Source organism: Lepisosteus oculatus, chromosome 6 (genome assembly GCF_040954835.1).
Source record: "Lepisosteus oculatus isolate fLepOcu1 chromosome 6, fLepOcu1.hap2, whole genome shotgun sequence".
Lineage (NCBI taxonomy): Eukaryota > Metazoa > Chordata > Actinopteri > Semionotiformes > Lepisosteidae > Lepisosteus > Lepisosteus oculatus.
This window is the reverse complement of record NC_090701.1, coordinates 19,765,337-19,788,635: the sequence shown is the minus strand read 5'-3', so window position 1 is coordinate 19,788,635 and position 23,299 is coordinate 19,765,337. Positions and strand designations below refer to the sequence as shown.

General features: G+C 36.3%; 1 protein-coding gene across 2 annotated transcripts in view; it reads right to left on the bottom strand.

The window, feature by feature from the left end:
- The window catches only part of myripa (myosin VIIA and Rab interacting protein a), a 139,043-nt gene that overhangs the window by 104,415 nt on the left and 11,329 nt on the right, over positions 1 to 23,299 (bottom strand). For both annotated transcript variants that reach the window (XM_015354547.2, XM_015354549.2), the window contains exon 2: positions 12,658 to 12,804. In XM_015354547.2, coding sequence (XP_015210033.2) covers positions 12,658 to 12,767 — 110 coding nt within the window. In that variant the 5' untranslated portion in view covers positions 12,768 to 12,804. The remainder of the gene's footprint in view (positions 1 to 12,657; positions 12,805 to 23,299) is intronic.

Here is a 23,299-nt window from a genome sequence, read left to right as displayed (position 1 = left end):
AAAGGAAAACAGGAGGTTTAGGGTATAAGGGTTAATAGGCTTCAAGATTTTTGAAGATTTTTTATCACATATGGCAGTTAGGATTCCTGGAACTGGAATCTGTACAAGTACAACTGTACAACCTGTACAAGTGTGTAGAATTAATATCGGTATAAAAATGTCTTGCAACTAATTATACTTAATGATATTTAACATCAAAAACACAGCCTAATTAAGGTCTCAAGATCCACCAACAGCCAAATAATTGATTTGAAAGCCAAAACTTATGACTGAAAACTAAAACTTGATTTAGAATTTCAAAGCACAATTCACTGCCAGTTTTACAGTATGGTTCAGTAGTTAAGACAACCATAATTAAGACAGAAGTAATTCAATTAGAATTTGACTATTGGCCTGACTGAGGCAATGACAGCAAGGTTGCAAGGACAAGGCAATTATATCAGAACGCCCTAAATAAATGTGACTCCACAACACTAGTGGAAAACTATTAATTTCTCGATTTTAAGAAGTGTTCATTCTAAATCAACCATAAGTCCTGCATCCTAGAAATTTGGTAATGCAGTCTGAAATTCAGCAGAAGAGGAGGCTGCACTTAACCAAAACAAACGGCCAGAAAGTTACCAATTGTCACCTATGAATAGAGGATCAGTTGGCGTGACTTCTAACTTTAGATTGAATTTTTAAAAGGAGTTGAGAAGTTTTGTAAGGCTTGATTACCAAGACCAATGAACACTGACCTGGCAGGTTTTTTTTGTTGCTTTTTCTAAGGTAGAATGTAATCATGTCAGTGTAGTGAAATAAAAGATCTGACATCTCTGCACAGAAAAAGAAGACTGAATCAGAAATCGCATGCTGTGAGCCTTGAACAACAAAAGACACTGCCCAAAGCTTCTATAAAGAGCTTTGAGCATTTTTTTAATGAGTAACTGTAGCTTTTTCTTAGAGATACTAAAGCTAGTAGCTAAAGTTTATCATATAATATAAATTTAACAAACTGTTATCTTATCATAGATCCACAATATTTTATTAAAAAGCAATTAAGGCACAGCCTTTATTTATCTATTAATATAAATTTATCAAGAAGAAAACGAGGTGATCATTTTGAAAGTATCATTTCCTGCACATGACAGTGGTTTCCTGTTTATGACTAGATGTCTAGATATCCTTCAGCAAAAAGGTTGGCAGTCAAACGTGATGAAGCAGGTGGACCAAAAGAGTGGACCTTCTTCATAATAACAATGATAAAATTACATGGCTCAGCACACTGCAAGAAACCTAAAGCACTGCACAGCAATACCCATATAATACGCAACCAAAACAAAAAGAAAATGCACATCAAACAGATTAATGAAACCAAAAATAAAACTAAATTAAACATTAAAAACATAGGCCATGTTTATGCAAAGGTCAAATGGATTTGACTAATGTTTTCTTTAGAGTTGGCGCTATACATGATATGGCATGTACAGTACCAATTACTTCTTCACCACTGAAGGGAAGAAAAATCAATTTCTTATGCTATTTATACCTAATTAAAAAAAATCAATTTAATAACTAGATTTGATGCTATTGTTTATGTGCATCCGTTCTTGGATAACATACCATTTTTCAGTGTTTTCTTCTGAAAATTAAAAAAAATGAAACATTTTGTGTGTCTTTTCACTTTATACATTTCTGTTTAACTGAATGTGTTCATCGAGATTGTTAATGAATTGCCACTGCAATTGCCACACATCTGTCATCAATGAATTTTTCATTGTAATTACTGTACATATGTTTTATCTCTGCTGAAGGCCAGATATTTCAGCGAAAACATCTCCTGCTATGACATTTTATCAATAAGGTTTGAAGTTTGAAATATGGAGTAAGTGTGTCTTATTGTTTCCTTCTCTGACATTTACTCAGATTTACAATTTTGAAAATTGCCAGAAATGAGTCTGTATGTGACTGTAATGCAGTAAATTTGAAAACGATGTTCAGGAAGAGGTGAACTATTATCATAAATCATTATGACCATGAACATATCTAAATGTGGTACTAACAATTCTGTTAGTTGTTCATAACAGTGAATTTCTTTAAATGAAACAGACATTAGTGTGTTTTGTTTATTAGTATTGTATTTTTTGGTCTACAAAATTTTTCAGGTAATGAAGATAATTTGGAAACTGTAATTTAACTTGAAGATCTTAACTGTTCTTTCAGAGAAGTTGTTTTGTCTGTGAAAGCAATTGTTCATTCTATAAGGAGATATACATTTCACCTTGCACATAAAATAAGACATTAAAAATATCATTGGCTCAGGACCCAATCCTAGGTTTTGTAGGTTGTTTATATTTAAATATCTTTCAACAAAGGTTACATATAAAACAGAAATAAGAAACACTCCCAAATAAGAAACAACAAATGCTTGATCAGTTGATTCCTACTGTTCTCTTTTCTTTTAAAATTATCCCTACACTTGCATACACCAAAGTGACCATAATGACAAAGGAGCTGTTGACATACAGTAAATTAGGGATAATACTGTATGTCCATCACTAGCAAGTGAAAAGTGCATCACATTATCCAAACACTATCTAGATCAGGCTGCCCTTCCAAACTGAGCACCTGGGACCAGAAAAATGGAGAAAGATGCCACTATGAACACAGCAGTGAAATGTTATGTCTGAGATGGGAGTCAAGGTTCATACATCAACAATATTGCGGTCTCTTCCCAAAGCTGGTCTGTATTGGCAAGTGGCAAGAAAAAAAATATTTTAATGAGAAAGATTTATCTTTAATCTTACATGAGGTACAGAGCAGACAAGTGGAACAGAGTTCAACATTGTGTCCTAAATGCAAAATGTCTTGAATGTCACAAGCCCAACATGGGGCATCACCAAGAAGCTTGTCAATTGCAGTCCATCACTTATTCACAACAAATTTGTCTGAAGCGGAGCAATTGAGACAGAAAAAGTAGACAGAATTACACCTTCCCATTGTACAAAGCTGGTTGAGACCTATCCAAAAAATACTGACAGCAATAACTGCTGCCAAAGATGCTTCCACCAAGTACTCACTTAGTAAGGGTGAAAACACTTCTTTTCAGGATTGCTGATGTTCTACCTCCTTCATACTGTATGTAAGAGTGTTTAGTATGATCACTACAGTGTTGAATAAAAATTTTTTTTTGAAAAAACACATACTGTACATACATACTCGTAATTCATTAAAATATGATTATGTACTGTAGATTTCCCTTTTATGGTAACTGAGTATGGGTGAATCTTTACTGTACACATTAACCTCTGATCTAATCGTAACCAAAGCAGTTTCAGGACCCAAGTGTTTCATCAAGTGTTTTTTCTTTTTACCTTATTTTAAACTGAAGGAGGTCTGACACTTTATGCCCTGCTTCTACCATTCTGTCAGCTTGTGAATGAGCAGCAGTGGAAATATCCTGTGTCAATACTGTGTCAATTCATTCTTTTCTGTCTTCCCTTTAACAGTGAGCCAACAGCCTGTTCTCGATAACCATAAAACTTTAAGCCTGAGGAAAACTCTAACCTAGATCTTTTCACTACTTATTAATTATCTTACCCTGAGAGTGTGTTTCCCCCTGAAACTCCAACTGAACAGACAATTAACAGATGTCTCACCATGACACTCTGTCTCTCACTCTAACCTTACCTTACACCATGCTAAGACAGCCTTATTCTCTCTAACTCTTAATACAGGACGTCTCGTCTGTAGAATTTCCCAGTTCCCAATGGGACTGCTGCTGCAACTGGCCCCTCCAGAGTTAAGCTTTCATTCTCTCTGCGTCTTTCTGCGAGACCTGACAGTGAGGATATTATTCATAACCCTTAAATTAAATATCCACAGTCCTGGAATTTCTAGACGGGTCTTGGCAGACTTTCATGCATTTGTTTGCCATTCATGGTCTGGATGGCCTCACTGCCCACAATCTCTCAGGCTTGCTAGTGAGGGTACGCTCACACCCGGTGTTCTTCACTGCCACTTCCTCAAGATCACTTCTATCTTCTCTGCCCTCCACACTGCCTCATCTAGTCAGTCTGCCACAGCAAGAGCCAAATGGTGAAGTATGTTAGTCTTCCCAAGAAAGCCTGCTCTTCTGTTGACTGCAGTTTCAATGACTGCATCTGGACCACCATTTTCAATTACTTTTTAAATGACATTATGATTTCTATGATTTCTGCTGAAAAAGGTCTACCTAAAATGTTAAAAACTGATAAATCAGATACATCTGATTTGATTATTGATTGTCTGATTGATTATCAGACAATCAACTTGTAAGATATCTGCTACACCTCTGACTTACTACTTACTCTCATTTTCAGTATCACAAAATGATTGCAATGCAAAAACATTGTAATAATAATAATAATAATAATAATAAACTTTATTTTATATAGCGCCTTTAAAGGTGGCTTCTCAAAGCGCTTTACAGGATGACAATAACAATAAATAAGAATACAACAATAAATAAGAAGAATACACAAGATAAGACAATATAACAATTTCAACAATACAACAATAACGATAGAGGAGACCGTGGAAGGTGGTACTAAGAAGAGCAGAGGGGTGAAGAATGGAACCAGTTAAGTAAAGGCTTTTCTGAAGAAGAAGGTTTTGAGTCTGGATTTGAAGGAGTTTAGAGAAGGTGACTCTCTGATATCCTTGGGCAAAGAGTTCCAGAGCTTGGGGGCATAACAGGAGAAGGCCCTGTCACCCATACAATGTAGACGGGCTTGGGGGACAGTAAGGAGGGCAGAATTTGAAGAGCAGAGGTTGCGAGGTGGGGAGTAGGGCGATAATAGTTTAGACAGTTATTGAGATGCCAAGCCATGTAGAGCCTTATAGGATTTTTAAGTCTACGTGGAATTTGACTGGAAGCCAATTTGACCTGGTCAGGATTCTGGCTGCTGAATTGTGGACATACTGCAGTTTGTTCAAATGCAGTTTGTTTTTGCAGTTTGTAATGTTAAATAACACATTTAAACAGGCCACTGGAAGAAATCTATGAATCTTCTTCATCATAAAGCTCTGAGGAATGAAATATCTTGAAATAAAGTGCCTCATTTGCACTTTGTATTCTTTACATTTGTTCTGCTACCATTTTTTAAGAATCCTCAGAGCTTGTGAAAAAGCCCTCTGCCATCTCTGATGATTCTAGTTTGATGCCAACAAGAGGAAAAAAAAGTCCTCCCACTTAATATTTACAATAATTTTTAAAGTACTTAATTTTATTTTGAACCACTTTTCTTCACCACATAATCAGCTGCTGATCTATGGAAAATGTGCTCAGTGAGATAAGTACTTGGCAAACACATTTGCTTTGTATCAGACCCTTGCTTTTATTTCTTAAGAATGAATGGGAGGAAGCATATCCCTTATAGTTAACTACTGTACCATCCTGTTCTTAATCTACTGCTACTGTGAAAGAGGAGTCCTGTTATGTACAAAGTATCTCTTATTTGATCTTAATATAACCTAGTACTAATGGAAGTACAAACAAACAAAGACGAGTATTGAAAAATATTTAACATCTAGATTGTACTGAATAAGTTGAGAATTACAGAGACCCAAAAAAATATTACAAATATCCCCAAACTCTAGTACTTCACCACATTAAAGCTACTGTACTGTAAATATGTTGGCTGTTGAACTAGGGTTTCAAGACTTCATACTGTTGTTTAGAAATGTCATACACAATTCTCCAAATTAAACAAGTGCTATTGCCAGAGAATATTACTACTACAGATGTTATTGAATAATGTAAAAATAACAGTATTAGGAGAAAATTTGAACAGGAATAAACCAAAATGCTTCTTGTTATACTGTACATACAGTAAAACTTGGGGTCAGGCATACCCAATGCCCGAAACAAAATAATAATATTTCTCCAAGTTTACAGGACAGCAGAAAAATAAATGAAGTATTACATAACTAAAACAAATTGGTACTTCAGGAAGCCTCCCTGATTTTACAGATTTTAATGTAAACAACTAATTGCAAAAAAAGACACTTTGATGTCCTTGTTTTCTTTTCCCTAAAGAAACAAGAGTTTATGAGAAACTCAACAATTTAGGGTTACAGTAGTACGCATTGTAAAATAAACAAAAAATAAAAGCACAGATACTCAAAGATCATGCGGATATCCCCATATCTCTCATTCCAGTTTTTATTGCAAATATTTAGCATAAATTGAAAGACATTTAAATCTAAAACAGATGTAGAGAAACTAAAATTATCTGTTATGCATAGATGAATTAATTAACATAACTTAGCACAGGAAATGAATCATGAATCATCTTGAGGTACAAAACCTTTGCTACATATTCAGGTGTGCTTGAAACTGTGTTTTCCCAAAGCAATTTATATATAATGGTGCAGGAAATCTCATTTTTCCAAACAAAAAACGTTGATAGAAATTGAAGCTTTGAAAAATAAAGACACCTTACTTGGAAAGAACAGAAGCCTGTAATCTGACAGGCTATTAGTAATAGTATTATATACTGTATGTGTCAGAAAACAGTTCTTTCCGGGTCCTATGCAGACGACACAATCCGGATTAGTGAGGAAACACCGGGGAAAAAGTCATGCAGGAGAGGGTATGGAGACGGGGTGTGTCCAAGGGCTGCAGATGTCCAAGAGAAGTGAGTCCGGGGCGAAAAATCCATGTAGAAGTCCAAACAGGTAATCCAAAACAGAAGCAAAAGTCCATGGCCAGGCAATCCATCCGGGGAATGAAAAACGGGAACCGGGTCGGAACCGGCGGGGGGGGGGGGGATCAGGAACAGAAAGTTAAAAGCATAACGGAGCCAGAAGCAGCAGGACCCAGGCTCTCGCGAAACAGAATTAAATGAAGAGCCTCGAATGACGTCTGCTTCTGGCTTTTAAAGGGGAACTAAAGAGGGGCTGGAATAAGGAACAGGTGCGGGGAATGAGGCAGAACAAGTAAGGGCTGGAGCGCCCTTAAGAGGAGGAGTAGCGATCGTGACAGTATGTGTTTAGTGCTACTTGCACTACTACTGTATATGAAAAAGAGCACATTAAAGAGTTTATAAAGCAAGACTTGAACTGCTACAAGTGTAATGCATTGAGAACCCACCTAAAACATTTGAAGGGGTAGAAGAAAGAGGACCACAAATTATTCCAAGGATATGACGGGTTTGGAAAGACGCGATATTGATGTGACTACAATATGTCAGTAACAGATATACCTGTTAGAAATCTACAGCGACGCTATTAACACAACATGCTGTTGGATCTGAAGGAAAGAGTTGAAATGCTAACATATCTTACAAAATATATAACTACCCATAATGCAGAAATCTAACATTAAATTACAGGTTATTTAATAGATGCTTAGGTTGTGCAGTTTTATTATTACCTACGGTACAGTAAATGACTATGGAAAGGTTGCTGAATTTGTCTCTCCCCAGCTGCTTCTACAACAACATAACCTTAAATATCCCTCTTTTACCTGTGCTGGAGTTCCCCTAGTTCTAATAGTTCCTCTTTGAACAAATGTGTAACGTGGATGTCAATGAGGAAAACAGTCTTTACAGATCTTGTGCTATCTATCCATTCATTTCCTAACAGATGGGGAGCCAGAGCCTACCCTGGCAAGCAATGGATGCAAAGCACACACAGATAAACCTGCACACACTCACACCAGGGCCAACTTTCTCAGGAGCCAATTAACCAACAGTATCAGTATGTTAGAGTGAGTATCTAATGCACAATGACGTGATGTGGATATTTGACTTTTCATTCTCAACATGGACAATTTTGTTCTGTGTGAAGGCCCATGTTTTTGCTGTAAAGTTATTAGCCAAGGGCAGTATGGTGGTGCAGTGGTTAGCACTACTGCCTTGCGATGCCTGGGGCCCTCTGATAAATTCTGGGTGCTATCTGCATCAAGTTTGTATGTTCTCCCCGTGTTTGGCTGTTTTTCCTCCAAGTGCGCCAGTTTTCTCCTCCAGTCCAAATACTGGCAGTTTAATTGACCTGGAACAAAAAGGGCCCTGGTGTGAGTGTGTACTGTACTTCTCCGTATTTGTGTCCCAACCATGGTGTGTCCTGCCCTGCGCCAGTTGCTTGTCAGTATAGACTCTGACTCCTCTGTGAGCCTAAATTAGATTAAGTGCTTAGAAAATGTATGATGGGTGAACTCACAAGCATATTTGATACAACACAAATTTTATTCTATATTTTATTACAATATTTGAGAAATATTTTAATACACATACAATAAATATAAGGGATATACTGTAGGACCATAGAGTAAGTGTTTTCAGTGCCTGTATACAGTGTAATTATATACTTTTAATCCTTTTTTCACAATTTTTTAAAGCACTTAAAAAATGGATGGATGATTAGTTTTGCAAAAGATTTGTTACCCTCAGCAAACTCATTGCATTATTTCTATTAGGAATAAAACCTCTTAGAGATTTATTTTTTATTTAATCTTTAAAGATTATTAATTTTGATTTTCTTCACAATTCTTTAACATAGCAACATTAAGTAATGTTGACCACCATTTTCTGGGAATCATGTGCCTATTAATTCTGGGGGAAAAAATCCAAGAGCATAGAATTCTCACAAACAAGCTTCCTAAAAATATGTTAAGGAGAAAGTTCAACCTGACAACACACAAAGTCTGGACCAAAAGTCTGGTCTTGAGCTATCCAAAGAATTTATATTTTTAAAACAAATGTTTACACAAAAAGTATTTCTTAATTCCATTTCATAATATACTACATGAAAGCTGCTAGAAAATGCACAAAGAAAGGCAATTTATTTAATGCACTTAAATAAAAAAGCATTAGCTCCTGGCATTCAGCCATGGTATGCTATTAAATTAGTACCTTTAATCAGCTGTATCTTTCTTAGAATTGCTTGATCCTTTAGGAATAGCTTAAGCAATTCCCTGTTGTTTCTTTTTAGAGTGATATTTGCAACGATAAATTAAAAAAAAACAGTCTCTAAAGGAACCCTTCAGATCCACATGCTGACTAGTGCTGAGAATCATATTAATACATATTCATGTTATGTTAATGTTTGGGAATTCCATATGAAACAATCAGCTTTGCAGTACCATTTGCAGAGACCAGCAACTTAATACTGTCAGCGTACAGTGAAAATACAATGCTAATGAAACAGGAAACAAATATTTGAAGGACTAAAGCTGTCGGCATATGAAAAAAAAAAGTTAAAAGTGTATGGCTGTTTATCTTTCTGTCAATATGCACTAAATAATATATACAGGGCTACTATTCCCTAGTTATCACAAAACATGCAAATGCTGGGGAAGAATAAAAAAAAATACATTCGAAAAAAAAATAGAAAAAACACAGTGATCTGATCATTTCAGATATTCTTGAAATGTCACTACAAGATATAGCATTCAGAAACTCTCAGACTGGCAAAACAATCATTCCTGTAATCTGTTTAGAATAATCTGCTTTATGGGCAAATGAGTATATTGACCATAATCCAGTATCTGGTCTCTTTTTGTCATCCACTGAGATTATATATTTTTTAGAGCTTTTGGTAAACAGAAAAGAATGAGTTCAGTAGTTCACAAAGAATTTAAAGGTCCTGACACGAAAATATATTGCTAAGCAATTTCAGAGTTTTCCTGGTTGTGAAATTATTTTAATTGCTGGTGAAAACAGAACAGAGATGATGGACATCACAGTACAGTGCCTATTTCTTTCTGTTGCCCTCAATTTACAGATTTGTTGAATCGTCCGGTTTGATCTAAGGCCAGTCAAGGACTTCGTGTGCATTTCCTTGTGTGACTTTTCAACACATCATTGTTCTAGTTCAGTTTCTTGATTTACACCTTTGAATAGAAATAATGTGGTTTGTCCTATGTTCATAATCCAAAATAAAAACTGTAAAGCCTACAAAGCATCAATAGTGCTACATGTCTTTTTCTTATTGATTCTGTGGTCACTTCGCTTGCAAGGAACACTTTTCTTGTGAAGAATATATTGCCACTTACAATTCATTTACAGTACATAGAAATCCAACCAGAAAGAATTTAACAAATAATCTCATCGAGAGTGCATGGTTTTCAATGCTCTATGTATGAACAGTACATCTATTTAAAGAGTTAAATTCAGTGTATTTCTATAAATGGGATGTCCAAATGCATTTATCCCAGGGTAATTAGTATTTTGACTTTGTGTTCTGATGATGCCAGATTTTTCTGAAGACAGCTAATCATTCCTCCCTGCATTCCAAATCACTTTTCCAACCTCAAGCTTGGGTAAAATATCCTTATGTCCTTTTCCTGACAGGGTAGCAACCATCCCATGACCCTTGATCTCTTTAATGATGATCATCTTGGTTGAAACTGTGATGTCCTATGTGTTTTTTTAGTCATTTTTTTAGTTGTTGAGGTTGGTAATCTTTCACTTCATATCTTTGGAGTATTCTTTGTGTTTCTTCAAGATGGCATATGGAGTTTCTTGCTTCTGTGTCCAGCCTCCTTTAACTCTTAGTGACAACCAAGATGACATCCACAAGTTTATGTCATGTTATTAGGCTTTCACTCATTCATTCCAGAACACATTTTTGTACTTTTCTAACACTTTAATTAATAAATGTTCAAAACCTGTGTATAGTTAAAAGCTTTCAGCTGCAGTCAGTCAAGAGCAAGATTAGTTATGGAGGCAATTGTCTGTAGTCATACCTGCCAAGGCTGAAGAGTTTGAGATAATGATTTCAGTCCCGAAGAAATACTGTACTTGTGAATACATGACCACAGCTCACATGACATTAATTCAAACAGTTTGCCTATAATCTGTGTCAGCGTATAAATATTTGTATTTACCTGTATGTGAATTAAATAAAATCTAAAACAATAATTCTATGTGAGGGTTAAAAGGAAATAATCAGGACTTTAACAAGTACTGTGGGTATGTTAATTGTAATACATCTACTCACTTAATTTCTTATTTTTTCCCCAATACTCAAAAGAATTAGATATTAATGATACCACTCAACCTGTGTGGTGTTTTCAAAATCTCTCTCAAAAATGCTTTTCCTTGTTGACAGGTTTTTCCTGTAAACCTCCTGCTACTAATTAGGTCTGTCTGAAGACCACTAAAATACAATACATTTTAACTGGATATATTCAAGCTGCCTCTAACTAAATTAGACAGTAATAATTTTACTGTCTAATTTATTTAGACAGTACTAGCATAAAGTTTGTTTGAAAAAAACAAAACATTCTCAATCCAATTAAACTGTTAAATTGGTCTGAAATGACTGTTTTATGTTCAATAACCAAAACATTTAAAGAAAATAATTGATAATTGCATAATAACTATAATTTGTATAAACACTTTCCCAAAGACGACTTGAGTATTCAATTTAAGATTATATCTCAAAATAACCTTAGTGCCATTAAGGTAGGGAAAGAGTCATATCATTCAATTTGTGCAAAGAAATTGATAAGAGCTACAATCTGACTTTTATAAGGCATCACATTGGATATCATATCATAAGGAGTGAAAATGGATTTCTTCTGCTTACTCTTTAAAGATTGTTTTTATCAGAACCTGTGTGTAGCAACACAGAAAAGGGAAAAAAAACCCTCCTGGCTATAGAACCTACTGTAGACAGATGATCTGAACAAAACTGAACAGACATTGAAGTACAATCCTTGAATGACACCTTCTTTCTGCATGATTTCATTTTTCAATGCTGTTATATCACACACCAAAAAATGATGGCCACTCCAATATCCAAAAGTAGTTCTAATGAAGTACTGTAGTTCCTAGATAAGATAAAGCAGATTACTGATAGGTGATATTAGATGTGCTAATTTTAATCTAATGAATTATGCAGAGTGGAAGCAAGTGTTCTAATTTTCATAGTTTAGACTCATCCATTGTTTCCTTTACTATAACATATTGGTGTAACAATAAGGAAATCCATTTTCTTGAATTTTGGAATTGAGGAATTTGTGAGAATCCATTTAAACTCAAATAGACAACAAACTGCATATTATTTTGATTCCTCACAGCAAATTAACCACTTGTTTTTTACTATTGCTATCTAATTACATTATATCCTTTAATGCAACTAGGTTTCTTTTTTGTATGCATTACAAAATACCAAGGCCAGCATTACCAAATTAAAAAAATAAACAAATTATTTGCACTTACACATCAGAAAATATACATTTCATTCAATTTGATTGTTAAATGTTTCAACTGGAGCCATGTCATACCTGTGCATACTGTATAAAGAGTGTTTCAGACAGAACTGGTGGCCTTCTGGAGTTTCTGTAGGTTACTGTGACTTACCTTTTGATAGTATGCTTTTCCATTGAGCGGTCACAACAGAAGATTGCAATTTCAATTGACTTAGTCTTACAAGTTAAGATCTTGCATTCTGTCTTGCTATTTTTGAGACTGGTGTCTTGAACGCATGTGAACATCATAAAACTATGACTGTCAGTAGTCTATAAAAGATAAAAGTCTATACTGTAATAAAATTGGAATTTATTAAACCCACCCATCCTGATCCATCAAGATATCAGCTGACTGTGCCCTTTCCCCTTTACAGAGGAGCTCACTGTTGCTGACGGACGATACTTCGGGATCAATAAAGTCTTATCTATCTCCTCACCTCAGACGTTCCTTCTCTTTCTTACGAAGCCTCATGTCTCTGTGGACCACCTGCAGCACATGCTCAGCCTCCTCTTCCGTCAGGCCTGAAAGATCCAGCTTTCTTCCCATTGTTTCTGGCAGATTTCAAGCGTTAGGGTTTCACACACTGTTGGAGAGGGAAAGGCAGAAAACACAATCACAGTCGTTGCTTTTGTTGCTTTTTATTCATGTGCATTCTTCTTCGGATGAAAGAATTGGGGATTTAAAAAATTAAGCTATTGATTTTATTTTGAAGATATGATGTGCGCTTAACCCATCCACATATAACACCCCCCTGAGACCAGGGAATACTGTTGTTACTTTTCTCTGAACTATTTCATAGGTTTTAATATCCTTTTTGTTAAATGGTGACCAAACGTGAATATACAGTGGTTTAAAAGAAGTTTTACTAGCGTATTGTTTGAACTCCCCAAACTTTAAATTCCACATTATTTACTACAGTATATACCCAATTCTTACATCTGAGTTTTTATTGCTTCCCACATGGTTTTGATGAGGACAGAAAAAAATCCACCCAAATCCCTCTTGTGTAATTTGCTTCCTGCAGATCAGAATCACCCATGCAGTAGATTAAATGTATCTTCCTTCTAATTGTATGAATCACTATGCACTTACTAATATTACATTTAATTTGCCAAGTGTCTGCCCAATGATTTTCTTCTGTTTGCAAATCTCTTGCTGCTGTTTCGATTCGATCCCACTATTCTTTAGCAAACTAGTTAAATTTGCCGATGATAACTACAGTATACCAGAAATTAACCAGAAATTAGATAGGGGATATACAGTACTACAGATCAACAGGAATGCAAGTTCTTAAAATGGATTATGCACCGTTTTCTGACTCACATTCCTTACCACTACAACTTGATAACAGAAAATGGAGAGAAATGTTTAGTTTTTTTTGTAAGTGTGAGAAAAGCTAGCTGGGGCATCAGATTTTAAAGCATTTCATTTTAAAGCATTTAAAGTATTTGGGTTCTGAAAAAGCAACTCACTCATAAAATGTCACTAAATCTAAGGTGATATGTTTGCATATGTACAGTACCTGTACTGTATATTCCTAATTCCTAGCAATTATGTACAATCAGGTATAGTAGTAAACTGGTTACATTTGAGGGTACCTAATAGGAGGATTAAGGAGAAAGATAGTAACAAATGTTAAGGATTAAGAAACACTGTAGAAACAGCAAAAGCAAAAGAAATTCGAAAAGATTTACTTAAAAATTCAATACTAGACTGGCAGATCAAGATTAATGCAGACAAATTCAGGCTTGTGCACCAAAAACAATCTATACAAACAAACAAATCTTTTTAATTAAAAAAAGATTTACTTTGACACGTGATTTAAAGCTTCTAGACAATGAGGGAAGAAATATAAAAGGCAAACAAAATGTTGGAATATATTGTCAAAAGTACAGTATTAAAATCAAGGAATGTCCTACACTAACGAGGCTGAAGGAACGGACCATCTTTAGTCTAGAACAGAGAAGATTACAAGGGGAGCTATTTTATTTAAATTCCTCAAAGACAAACAAAGCAAACCCAGGGGACTTCTTCACAATAAACGATGAAAGATGGATCTAGGGAAACAAGAGGAAACTACAAAAGCATTTAAAAAATGTATTTGTACAGGGCAGGGGTGACACCAACATTCATGTTTAAAAGAGCTTTTGTTTCAATTTCCTGCACAAAGACATTCACTCTGAAAAATAATTAAAGCAAACAAAAGTATAGCTCTTCTCTGAGTCTTATTTCTTTTTCTTTTTTTATTCTAACTGCTTCTGACTATTCAATCACAGACATCACTTTTTATAAGCACATTTAAACAAGAGCACCACATGTACTGTACCATTCTTTTTTCTAGTTCACAGTTTCTTTCACAGTTCTTAGTTGCTGGGTTTGCTTCTCCCCTACCAGAGTAATGTCACTTCTTTCTTGCCACCCTGCAGCTAGCGCTCTGACTCATATCCCCTCAGTACACGCTAAGGCTCAATTTAACACTGTGTAAGCATGTCAGTAGCACAAACATTTCTGATTTTGGACTTCATACCAGCTTTATGAATATAGCGCTATGTGCCCTCTGTTTATAAATCATCCATTTTTACATGAAAAAAAAAGACAACTCGTAACTGGGTAGCTTTCAGATAAGATCCTCAGGATGACTCAGTTTGGATATGGCAATCTTCCCAAGAGACTGTGACTCTTCTGTGTTTCACCCCATGCTGACTTAAGACAGTCAGTAATTTACTACAGTATTGACTTCAGTATCTCTCCTGATGTTTATCCATGTACGGTATATCAGATTAAAAAGAAAACTGTGAAACAAGCTGCATTATCAATTAAAACCACCAACAAAGTAACATTCATCCTCCCTTTTTTAACAAAGAATCACTATGAATGTCCTCCTAGTTGCCAATCTTTAACAACTTCACATCCTCGACATCATAAACAACTAGATTCTCTGGCCCTAAAGTTAAGGTTAGGGGATACATAATTGTAGTAGCATTCTCCTCTGTGCCAAACAAGCAATCATCATGCCATTTTTCACAGAATGCAATCCACAGAAACTTCTTAGACCCACAAACTCTGTGTCCCATATGCCCTAGACTGAGCACTCCACTTACAATATCTAACACATTTTTGTTTTAATGTTAAGATTAGTTCTGGACAATGGGCTGCTCATATTTTAAATCCCCTTACATTTAAACATCTGCAAATCTTTTCAGTAATGTCTCAGATTCTGAAAATCAATACTAGCATGTCTACAGAGACATTTCCTGATCGTCTTAAGGATTCTACTTTCCATATCAGTAGACTATCCCTAAAGTTATACAAGCTTTGAAAGTCAGGAAATGGAGACCAGCGCCACTCATCTTGATGTCCAATGTGATGCTTATTCCGTTCAATTCAACACACAAATAGAGTTCACATGAAGCAGAAACCTGTGAGCGTACTGTGAACTTAATAAAATGTTTTTATTCAAGTGGAAAAGAGTAAATTATATTTGGAAAGAGTCCTACCAGCAAAGTTGGTGACAAGATTCTGAAAGAAGTAATTCAATGACAATGGGAGCAACAATGAAAAGCACTGTCATTACAATTATTGATGAAGGGAGAGCTGTGGGCAGCATTGTCTCTTCATAGCTTCAGGGTACTAGTCCTAAAGAGAACGTCGCAACACAATAATAGTTGTTCACAAACCTATGAACATCTGGTTCATATAATTCCTGGAACATATTGACTTTAATTTTCTTTCTGTGCCAAAAATCTAGGCAATTTGCTTGTTCCATGTGTGACTTTAAGATACACCCATAAAACAGCTCAAACACTGAGATCATGCCTGGACTCTTAACATCATGTGAGGAACATCAAAATGGTATCTTTCCATCCATGTAACACTGTTCTTGTTCTGCCTAATACTGAAATATTGATACTATCAAGATTAGACTATTACAATGCTTTGCTTATCAGAATATCTCCTATGATATTCTATCCTCCTGTATGTCCAGAGTCTACAGTTTGTTCATAAAATGACTTTGCCTATTAACACATACAGTACAGTACTGTAACGCCCAAACTCTGTAAATTTCAGTGAAATTTAGATTGGACTTTATGGTCTTGTTTACTTGTCACTTATTAGGTACTGAATGGTGTAGCTCAAGGTTCCTTTAAGGACATGTTGCACAACATTGTCCATTAAGTGGAGATCTGCTGGTTAATTAGACTGTAGATGGCTAGGCTCCTGCATAATGAATTTAAGAGCCTTCTCAAATGCAGCATTTGTGGAAGTCAATTAATTAATTAGTCAATGAAATTAATTAATGTTTGTCCATCCATCCATTGTCTAATTTTTAATTCAGAGATACAGGGCAGACAGGGCACAGAGTGGGATATATCCTGGATAGGATGTCAGTCCATCATAGGGCACACACAGACATGCATATACAGTATACACACCAGGAACAATATTATCAAAAGCCTATTAACCTACCAGCATGACTTTGGGCTATAAACTAGAGCTCCCAGAGGAAACCCACACATATACTGTATATGGGGCAAACATACAGTACAACCTCCACACAGACAGCACCCCAGGAATTGAACCCAGAATGTAATTGTGTAGTTTTGGCACTGTGTTGCTTCCTTGATATTTGTAACTAAAAGGTATTAAGGTTAGCCAACAAGGTAAACTTCAACAGTATGTCTAAAATATATGTCTCTATGAATGTATAACAGAATTATCAGAAGACTCCTCACAGATCTAGGGCATTTTCTTTTTAATTGCTAGCTGACTTGGCTATCCTGCAACAACATCTGCATGGGAGAAAATGAAATAAGTAAGTATGCTCCTCTTAGGTGCACTCCTCCAGAGCCAGCAGGCATCCAGCAAATCACAGGACCTACTATTTGCCAGGAAGTTGAGAGGACCTGACCAGCTAATCACATCCCTGGGAAGTAAGCATATATGCCAATTGATTTATGTGACCACATTTCAATGAAGTCCCCTTGAAGGACAGAAACAAGACCTTACTTTAGCTCTTTTCACTTCATTTGTTCTTCTTGTTTATACTGTAAGAACATTCAGACTTGCAAATGAGACAAGTAGATTTGGCCCATTTTGCTTTTTTGAGCTGCGTTTCATGAGAGACCACAGTTTGGATCTCAACCACCTGGCTGAGTACCATCTTAAGTGAGAGCATGAAATTCTTAGCTAGAATTTGATGCAGTAAACAACTCTCTTTTCAATAGATTAGAATATGAAAATACCACCAGACCTCAGTGATTCACTTTATTTTAAGCTAATCCAACCCATCTACCAGTTTTGATAAAATTACCCAATTCCGATGAAGGTCCATCTATAACACTGAATTATTATTTCCAAAAAAACACAATAATTCCTTTCTATCTTATACTATTCCTCCCCTAGACTGATTTGAGCCTCTTTCCTGATTGGTAAAAAAAAACTGTTCAATGCTACATACTGTATGTTCTCTCTTTACAGGAACCTGTTAAGGTTATTTTCAATACTGTACATACAGCAGCCCCTCTCCACCATTTTTCCATTGTTCCATAAAATCTTTAGCATTTAATTTGGTAGTTGTTGTTTCAGTGATTCCTAATATATGTCATACAGTAGTTTCCTCATATGTAAGAATCAATGTGCTATGTGTAAGTAGTTCTTAGTGATCCCAGTAACACTGGCCTCCCATGAGCAACCTGTCCTCCAATGCTCCTCCAATGGTCTGTAGCTCCTAGTAGTAGTAGCAGTAAATGCCCCTACAATGTATGCTCTTAGCTAATAAAAAGTAATGTCTCCCTAGTTTTCAGTTCATCTTGTCCTGCCTGTGCAGGTCCTATTTGTTCCAAAAGGACCTTTGTCTCTAATAATTGTGTCCCCTATCACTATCTTACTTTTAACGGGGGGAACAGGCTCCAGGGTGGGTATATCTCCCTCTCTCGTCTGACACATTCAATCCCATTCTCCTGGTGTGCACACTGTCACAGTTACTGTAGGTGTGTTTATTGGTCTCTAGCTTTGTTAACTTAGCCTTGTAGCAGTGGTTAGGAGGCCAGTCCTCTAACATGTGGATCTGTTTTTACAGATACTGTATTGTCTATCTGGAAAGTACAGTACATCCTGCAAATGACACATTGCAGTGACCTTATGCTCTTTCTTTTTGTCTGTTTAAATGGCCTTTAAATCCAGCCCAAAGCTTAGGTATTAAGGTAGTATTTGACATATCAGAGTTTATTTTTAGTATTATTATGCGATTTTGTGAGCTCTTTTCAATGACAGTTTAAGAGCATGCACATATCACTAACATAACAGAATGATAAAAGCAAAACCCAAAATGCATAACAATGAAAACTGAAGCAATGAAACCAAAAATAAATTATACATGAAAAGATAGGTCTGTGAGTTTTTTTTTAAATATTGAAAGTCAAGTCAGCTCTCATATTGTGATTTCAACACTGTACGTAGCAAATTTTAACGAAATCACCGAAAATAACAATTTTCTACGCCAAGAACCTATTAAAAGCTAAAGAATTAGAGAATGAACACAATACATTTCAATACAGTCTTCAAGGAAAAGCCAAAAATAGCCAAGTTACAAAGTATATGTAGAACAGGAACTTTTACAGCGATGCCAGAAAAAGTATAAGCTGTTACTGTATCTAGAGTGGATTTTCATAACCATGACTCTGAAATACTCATCTGACCTCAAATTGCATTTTTTGTGTATTCTTCTCAATCTTTAGTGAATTTGATATATACAGTATATATACTTTATTGAACAAGCCAATATTTTCTAACCACAAACAGGATATTGTATGGTAATAGCTAACATAAAATAGAGTATAATGCTTTAAGGAAAATAGAGCTTCAAGGAAATAGACTATGTGGAGGCAATTACTGTACGTTACCAAAAACTGTGATACAGCACACTTGCTTCATGTCCAGGAACATTACAGTAGGTGTAAACAGGCGATGGCATTGTTTCCTTCTGAGATTTTAACTACAAAACCGTTTAGTAAAAGCAAACAGTACAAGCGCTGTAAAACAATGCTAATGTGGGTCCACACTGCTCATTATAAAACTCTTAGTACTGTCAATTGCTCGTTTTGAAACAAAATAGCTACTAATCTTTTAAATACAAAGTTTTTACTTGCTAGTATCAAGTAAGCTTCATTTTCCAGGAACTACTCCCCACTCTTGAAGTTCAGTACCCATTAAATCCAGTCAGAAAAAGTAATCGAAACCACTGATGTTTTGTAACTTTCATTTATGGTAAATTGTTAATTTAATCAATCTTTTTATTATCCCTTTTTTACAGGAAAATATCACATTTTTCATATCCTCCAGGAGAGACATTTTTCAGAAACGAAGAGCTAAATCCATATTTGTTATATTTCTTGGCAGCTCTGGAAATGAGTCTGATTTTTTTTTAAATATAAAAGTCATTGCTGGAAAACATTAAGAAAACCAGAGATCTTTCTGTGCGGATGCAAAACCAAATTAAGGTCAATAAGTGATTATTTTACTGGAGTTTAATCCGCTTAAATAAATTACCCCAGAAAGCCCTAATTTTATAAAATCCAAATAAATAAGACTGAAAACAAAAGGTTATTCTTCTGAGTTTCTGTTTTTGTTTACACAGTCTTGCATCAGCTGTTCGAAGGGGGACAGGGTGTATAAAATTGGGTCGGTATTGACTGCACGATAAGACTTTCATACAGCTCAGACAAGAGTGAGCCTAATCTTAATCTTCTTTCCCATAACCATCTTGAGAACAAAATGTAGATTTTTATTTCCACATGTTGTAAATCTCATTTTACTGTGCTGGAGGAAAACACTGCCAGGGCTGAAAGGCACAGTATTATAAGAACAAAAACATGTGTGGGTGGGTGGGGAGAAAGGTTGTACTTCACTACTGAAAACATTTAGATTTACCATGTAGTTAATATTTATGATGGTCTATTGATGTGCATATTAAGGACTAAACATTCAAACCTACCTTTTTAATTTTGCAGGGTTTAAATTACCAAAAGGCTTTACTTTAATTACTAATCACGATCACCACAGTCCTTGAAAGCTGTACAGTATGAAAATGGAAGGCCAGCTCTAAGTAAACTGAACATTTTTTGCAGTTTTTCACCCATCTATTCATTTTCTGACCAATCATGGGGGAGCTGGTGCCTAATGCAGCAAGTAACAGCCGCGAGGTAGGATATACCCTGTTAGGGGATGCCAATTCAAAGCAAGACACAGTGTGATAAAGTACTGTAAGTCGTCTTAAAGCTTCTTCCTTCACTGCAGTAAACTGGACACACCCGCCTTGACTGACTGATTGGACTCCTGGGGGATGGAATAATTTCCCAGGTGGAAAAGGCCTCAGCTGATTAGTTCTGTGTTTAACTGGACATTCCTCAGGAGCAGCAGCAGTCAGCACATCAGCAGCCCGGTGGAGAGGGGATAGGGGCTGTGTCTAAGCTCTTGTAGTTCAGGGAGGGGCCTGTGTTAATTTGACTCCTGTGCTTTAACACCAGCAGCCAGCTGACAGTCCTACTGTACATCCTGTTCAGGTTTGAGAAGTAGGAAAGAGATAATAAAGATTTGCAAGGATTTTGTTAGGCATTGGACTGAGTAAAGATGGATGGATCCAGAGAGAATTTAGTATTTCTTTTTCTAGGGTGTATAGTATTCCTGGTTTAAACTAAATTATTTGTAGTCTTTAAAGTGTTGTCAATAAGGACTATTTGGAGTGCTGGGGGTAAGCAGACTAGTAGGTGTTGGAAGAGAAACAGCAAACATGAATTTTCCAGTTAAGGGAACACTGGTCGTGGAATGGAGAACCCAGTTGAGTCTGTCAGGGATACCAGAGCAGGAATGTCTTTGGACTGCAGGTAGAAACCAGAGAAGCTGGAAGAAATCTACATCAACATAGGGAGAACATACCAACTCCACGCAAATAGTACCCCAGTTTTGCAACTGAACTCAGGGTCCATTTCAAACTTCAGGGTTGCTGCCAGCATTGTGAGGCACCAAAGCTACCCATTTTTTTTTCCATTTGAATGTAATTTTACAAATGAAAGGATGACATTCAACCTATCCAGCTTTTGTGGTTTCCAATAACTAATTGATCCCATCCAGCCATTTCTTGAAAGAATTTAGAGAATTGGCTTCAATTACATGGTTAGGTACTGTAGCATGTTCCAGACTTTGTTCCAAAAACATAAATATAAAAATCATAAAAACATAAAAACATAAATCAGTATCTTTTCTATTCCTTAAAAGCTCTGGAAATTAACCTGACTTTTTTATAGGTATAAGTAGTGGTACGTAAACAAAAAAGGAGTAGGTGAACTTAATTATTGTAAGACAGTGGTCAAATGCCCAAACATGAAAGTCTAAGAAATTCTAAAGGATGAGGACCTGAATTAAAGTCAACATATCTTTTTTAACTGAAGTCTAATACACTTCAATAAATTATCATACAAAGGTCTGTTTGTATAAAAAGTCACTACCGCGTAATAAACCACTTATTAACTGCTTAATGGGTGTGCAAAAGTGCAGTGCTTCTCTACCTGTATTTCATCAGAATTATATTACATATTAATGGTTTGTATTTTATTGATATACAGTATATCCAGCTGTAAAACTTGAAATACGATGCAATGTTTCTTACTGAATAAGCTGACAAAAAGGAAAAAGAGACCAATAAACATACAGTCCCATGATATACCAAGTACATCAAGATAAAGACATTATAAGAATAGCATACAGTATAAACATACTTAATCCAGAATTGGTAACTAATCACCAATTGCCAGCACTGATGTGACCCATTTTATAATATCGTTGATTGACAAACAAATTTACAACCAACACAATATCAGTGAAAAACTGAAAAACTGTATAGAACAGAAACAGTACAGAATACCAAAGCTGCAATCAAAAAAAAATAAAAAAGTCTACTTCTAGTGTTACAAATCTTATATACTGTACAGCATGTTGCTGTTTTCTAAGCCTCTCCTTCTCAATGTACAGTAAAACAGACTGAGCACTAAAGACCCATTTGGCACTTCGCCTGGTATAGAAGGTGACGTCATGACCTTGGAATCTGGATAATGATGGATATTTCCACAGCAGGAGGCCTGGTCTTGTGGCTTAGCAGAATTCTCTGCTGTGAACATACAGGTATACCTGCATGGGTACAGCTCACCAGGATAAATGGACTGAATGGTTTGTCCCTGTTTGTAACCTTTCTTATGGTCCTATGTGTATGCTTGTTAATAAGACAGAATTAAGTGTTGCTGTGCTTTCCCAAATGAGGCCTCATCTCTCTGTTAATCTCAGTGGTGCAGCCACAGGGAAGCTATTCATGCAGGCTGATTTAAAGATGTTTTCTTTTGATAAGGGACAGCTCCCAAATGGGGATGCACTTAGCTAAGCCTGGCTATCATGATCAATGGTCATCCATTGGCGCCTATCTGTCTAGGGAGTGTCAGATGGACATCTGGACTGCATTCCTAAGTGTCAGGAGTAAGTGACTCATATCTCACCTTGATCAACCAATCAGGGACTGGTAGGGCCGAGTAACCCATGTGGGACTCTGATGCCCATGGAACTTTCAGCCAATGAACGAGCTGAAGTTCCTCCAGGTATAACAGGCAACACAGAGGGCCTGAGAGACTATTGTGGACTTTTCTGAAAGGAAGAATTTAAAAGGGGAATCCCAGGGGAAGGACATTCTCGCAGCGCGCCTCCTGACCATCCTGAGACTCAGCCCGGACAACCACAGAATGGCCGGTATGTCCGAGTGCCAGAACTTTCCTTTGTTCTAAGAGTCTAGAGCGGAGGTTGCCAGAGAGTAACCAGAGGATCCACCCAAGGTTAGCATCTGCAGCAAGCCTCGTGAACAGGTTGGAACTGTGGACAGCTGAATCACTATTAAGAACTAGCGCTTCATCAGGAACTAACCGGTCCTCTTCCTGACCTGCTGGGACCCACAGTCATCTTTTCTCCTGTGCACAAACTGTGCTAGTTAAAGCCAACACTAACTAGCCGGTCAGTGAGCATCAGCGGCGCACCGTCGCAAG